At 60.8% G+C, this 4,962-nt stretch overlaps 1 protein-coding gene across 1 annotated transcript in view; it reads left to right on the top strand.

Moving 5' to 3' along the window:
- Window positions 1-2,633: 2,633 nt before the first annotated feature.
- The window catches only part of GRIN3B (glutamate ionotropic receptor NMDA type subunit 3B), a 15,726-nt gene continuing 13,397 nt past the window's right edge, over window positions 2,634-4,962 (top strand). Inside the window, exon 1 of the mRNA XM_026457298.1 lies at window positions 2,634-3,072. Coding sequence (XP_026313083.1) covers window positions 2,647-3,072 — 426 coding nt within the window. The 5' untranslated portion in view covers window positions 2,634-2,646. The remainder of the gene's footprint in view (window positions 3,073-4,962) is intronic.

The following is a 4,962-nucleotide window of genomic DNA, read 5'->3' as shown; positions in this document are numbered from 1 at the left end:
GGCTCGGACACAGGCCAGAGTGTGGGTGCACCTTGAGGACGTCACGCTCAGTGAGAGATGCCAGACACAGAAGGACATGTCCTGTCTGATTCCACTCCTAGGCAGTCCGTAGAATCTTCAGATTCACAGAGACAGAAAGGAGGATGGGAGGCGCCAGGGTTGGGGAGAGGATGCGGAGTCCGTGTTCCTTGGGGACAGTTTCTGTTTGGGAAGATGAGAAAGTTCTGGAGAGGAGGGCGGTGAGGAGGGCGGTGAGGGCTACATAGCTACATACTGAATGTGGCCGAACTGTGTACCTAGAAATGGTTAAGATGGCAAATTTCATGTTATGACTTTTACCACAATAAAAGATTTTTCAAAAGTATCCTCCACGTGTCCACTTGTTCACATGGCAGCTGGGAATAGGAATGCCTATGTTGTCGTGTACAGACGGGGAAACTGAGGCAGGGCACAAGGGTGAGTTCCAGGAGGGCAGACACAGTCTCTGCCCCTAGGAACTCTTGCTCCTCAGGAGCTGAACCCAGGGAGGGACAGGGCCCCAGTCGTCCCTGAGGACACCAGGACCCAGCATCTCTTGCAGACCCAGGGAGAGGAGCCCTTGTCCTGCTCCTGGGGGACACCTGGCCAGGGGGCTGGAGAGGGTGGCCTGCAGGTTCCTGGAACTGAGCCGTCCCTCCCTCTGTCCCCAGTCGTCTCAAAATCCAATCCATTTTACCGGCTGGCACTTGGCATTTTATTCATTTCATGGAGGACTTTTTTCCTCTCTCCGCAAGGTTGGCTCCAAAAGGAGATGAGGTTTGGGGTGTGTGTGTGTATGTGTGAAGAAAATCACCGGAGTGTAGATCCATTCATTAGAGCTGAATGTTCCCAGCACAGCGACTGCTCTGCTGCCCTGCGGGATCTGGGGAGACATGGTTGGGAGGATGGGATGAGGAATGCCGGGGCAGGGAGGAAGGGAGCAGGTCCTCTGCTAGACGGATACACGGATGCAGTCGGCCCCCGTCTATCAGGGGCCTGTGGGATGCCAGGGCCCGAGAAGGACCCCCCGAGGCCCAGAGGACATAGACAGGCTTGGGGACTGGTAGACAGCGGGGAGCTATGGAAGGTTCTAGAGCACTGGAGGAGGGGAATGTGAAGGAGCATCCTTGTCTGGGCGGTTTTTCAAACCACAAGCAATTATAGAGTACCTACTGTGTGCCAGTGGTGAGACAGAGCAGCAACTAAGCCAGACCCACCCTGACCCTCCCAGAGCTGAGTGGAAGAGACGGTCACTAAATAAGAAGAAAATGAAAAAAATTTGGTAGGCTGTTATGGAAATGTGTGGGGGTTGGGGGTGGGTAGCAGCAGGACTTAAATGGGGCAGGGAGTGGTGCTTCCTGCGTTTTCTCAGTGGCAAGTAGGGAACGTTTTTCAGGGCAGGACGTTTGGAACCGGGTTTTGAAGGGTGAAGAGGAGTTCTGTGGCCCAAGTTGCCTGCTCACTGCTGGAGGGCAGATCTACTCTATAGGTTCCCATCATATATGCCTGCGTCAGTTTCCCCAGGGTGCACTGGATGTTAGAACACACCCCTGGGCTGGCCTGGTTAGAAACTGACCGCTCCCTGGATGTGGGAGACAAGCATGACCCTTTCTGGGCCTCAACTTCCCTACCTGAACAATGGTCGACATTGGTGGAAGAGGTCAGGAATCCTGGAGAGGAACGGGGTGGGCGTCCGGGCCAATTTTATTTTCTTATTTTATTTTATTTTTTTGAGACGGAGTCTCGCTCTGTCACCCAGGCTGGAGTGCAGTGGCGCAATCTCGGCTCACTGCAAGCTCCGCCTCCCGGGTTCACGCCATTCTCCTGCCTCAGCCTCCCGTGTAACTGGGACTACAGGCGCCGCCACCACGCCAGGCTAGTTTTTTTGTGTATTTTTAGTAGAGACGGGGTTTCACCGTGTTAGCCAGGATGGTCTCGATCTCCTGACCTCGTGATCCACCCATCTCGGCCTTCCAAAGTGCTGGGATTACAGGCGTGAGCCACCGCGCCCGGCCTATTTTGACACGGAGTCTCGCTCTGTCGCCCAGGCTGGAGTGCAGTGGTGTGATCTCGGCTCACTGCAACCTCTGCCTCCCGGGTTCAGGCAATTCTCCTGCCTCAGCTCCCGAGTAGCTGGGACTACAGGCGCGTGACACCACGCCCGGATGATTTTTGTATTTTTAGTAGAGACGGGGTTTCACCATGTTGGCCAGGCTGGTCTCGAACTCCTGACCTCGTGATCCGCCCGCCTCGGCCTCCCAAAGTGCTGGGATGACAGGTGTGAGCCACCGCGCCCGGCAAGTCGGGGCCGATTTTAAAGTGCAGAGTCCTTTCTTAGCACCTCCATTCCATCTGAGGCCTGAATCAGAGCAGGGATGGGCAGTGGTTAGGCGTCCCGAGCCCCCGCCAAGTGTCACCGCCGAGGCCCGCAAGCAACCATTGGGAGGCTCTATTCCCCGCCCTCCCCACTCCGGGCAAGACGCGTCCCACTCCCGCGCGCGGTTGCTGGGAAACACGAGGAGGCCTGGGCGGGGTGCGGAGGGCGCGTCGGAACCTGGCTGGGTCCCTCCTCCCGCACCGTAGTCCGGGCGGCTGAGCCCCGTGGCAAGCGGCGCCGACAACTTTGCGATGGAGTTTGTGCGGGCGCTGTGTCTGGGCCTGGCGCTGGCGCTGGGGCCGGGGTCCGCGGGGGGCCACCCGCAGCCGTGCGGCGTCCTGGCGCGCTTGGGAGGCTCCGTGCGCCTGGGCGCCCTCCTGCCCCGCGCGCCTCTCGCCCGCGCCCGCGCCCGCGCCGCCCTGGCCCGGGCAGCCCTGGCGCCGCGGCTGCCGCACAACCTGAGCTTGGAGCTGGTGGTCGCCGCGCCCCCCGCCCGCGACCCCGCTTCGCTGGCCCGTGGCCTGTGCCAGGCTCTGGAGCCTCCGGGCGTGGCGGCCCTGCTCGCCTTTCCCGAGGCTCGGCCCGAGCTGCTGCAGCTGCACTTCCTGGCGGCCGCCACCGAGACCCCCGTGCTCAGCCTGCTGCGGCGGGAGGCGCGCGCACCCCTCGGAGCCCCGGTACGCGGGACGCCCGGAGTCAGGACGTGCAGGACCCGGGGCGGGGGCGGGAGCCCCGGGGACACCCGAAGTCAGGATGGGGGTGCCGGGACAACGCAGGGAAGGGGGATCCCGGGACGCTAGACGGGCCCCAGGGCTCAGGGATGGGGAAGACCCGGGTGTCCTCGGAGCAAGGAAACCGGAACCCAGAGGCAGAGACCCAGGGGCAGGGACCTAGACGCGGGGTTGAGAGCCCCAGGGGCGCCCCTGGAACACCCCTGCAGACCCCTTCCCAGCGGCCTAGTGAAGGAGACCCCGCCTCTGTGGCCTCTGCCCCTTCCTTGCCCAGGCCCCTTCCCTCCTTGCCCACAGACCCTTCCCTGGTCCCTGGGACCTCCTGGTCCCCACCGGGCTCTGGGTGGTTGGGCTGGAGGACAGGCGGTCTCCCTCCTCACTCTAGGGGTGCAGTTTCGGGGTCTGCAGGGCTGAATCTCCCTCCTTCCAGAATTCTCCCCTTTCCCTCCCAGAGGCCTCCAAGATCCCAGAGCAACCCCGGCCATTCCAACCCCGACTCCATTCCCACCCCCCACCCCAGGCAGCCTTCGAGTTCCTCCCTTCTAATCCCATCCCAGGCCCAGATCCCGGGAGCAAGCGGAAGAAGAAGAGAAGGGCGGTTGACTGGGTTCTGGGGACCCTGTTGTTCCCCCCAGCAGGCCTCACTGCGCCCCAGATAATAAACCCCCTCCCATTGCCTAGCAAGGAAGTCCCAGCTCTGGACATGGGGCCTGGCTGAGCTCTATGGCCCAGCGCCCCTCCTTCCCTCCCTCTCGTCAGGGAAGGAGACCCTGACGCTAGAGGGGGAGTCTCTTAACCCAGCTCTCCAGGTGTCAAGGGGACCCCTGTCCCCCCACCACCCTAGGGCTGCTGGGAGACGCGGGGCTCAAACCCAGGCCTGGGGCGCCCTCTGCTGCCGCCACCAGGAGCTGCACCGCTGCAGGCCAGGGCGTGGGACCGACCCAGCGTCTTAGGGACTGGCTTGGCCCCCTGGGGACTGAGCCGCATTCCAAGCCCATCCTCCAGCGCTGGGCACCCTGCTTCCACCCTGGGAAGCGCCCTGCCCACCCGAGGGGACTGGCAAAGCTCTCTCACCTTAAATGCACTAAGTTAAATCCAGGGCCGGACATGGTGGCTGGCGCCTGGAATCCCAGCACTTTGGAAGGCCGAGGTGGGAGGACAGCTTGAGCTCAGGAGTTTGAGACCAGCCTGGGCAATTTGGCGAGACCCCATTGATTTGTTTTTTCTAAGACCAGCCCAGCGGGCACAAAAGAACCAGCGAGTAGGCAAGGCTAAAAGCAAAACTGCAAATTTATTCTTTGGTCATCTAGCTTCAGGGACCGGAGCTGGGGGGGCGGGAGTTTCTAATACAGTCCCCACAAGAGTGGGGGCTGAGAAAGCCCGCCCCCGGTGCATCTGCTGGGAGCGACTTTTCTAGGAGTGGAAGGGCAATAGACGGGGCACGGGCATGTCGGGGGAGGGGGGGCGCTCCGCAGGTGCCACCAAGTAAATCTTGGTCTCCTCGGATTGACATCACCTGGTGCATGCCTGATTAATCCGCACCTGCCCGGGCGTCAGCTGCATTCTCGCACACATGGGAAGAGTTGGTGGTGAAGAAGAACCCGGAAGTGCACCATCCTGCCTCCGTTCGTCCAAACAGTCCAACCTTTTATTGATAATAGTGATAAAGGGGCGCCGTGGTCTGTCTGGCTACTTCCTGCTGTTAAGGGGCGTCGCCAAGGTCGGGGCCCATGGTTGGTATTTGGACGTATGGATGAAGAATAAAATAAGGCACAGTATTAGTATAGGAATGAGGAATGGAAGCATTTGTTGGAATATGGGCAAAACCCAGAAGGA

The sequence above is a fragment of the Piliocolobus tephrosceles genome, chromosome 21, assembly GCF_002776525.5.
Source record: "Piliocolobus tephrosceles isolate RC106 chromosome 21, ASM277652v3, whole genome shotgun sequence".
NCBI lineage: Eukaryota > Metazoa > Chordata > Mammalia > Primates > Cercopithecidae > Piliocolobus > Piliocolobus tephrosceles.
The sequence above is the reverse complement of the archived record's forward strand: the minus strand, read 5'-3'. Positions and strand labels throughout refer to the sequence as shown.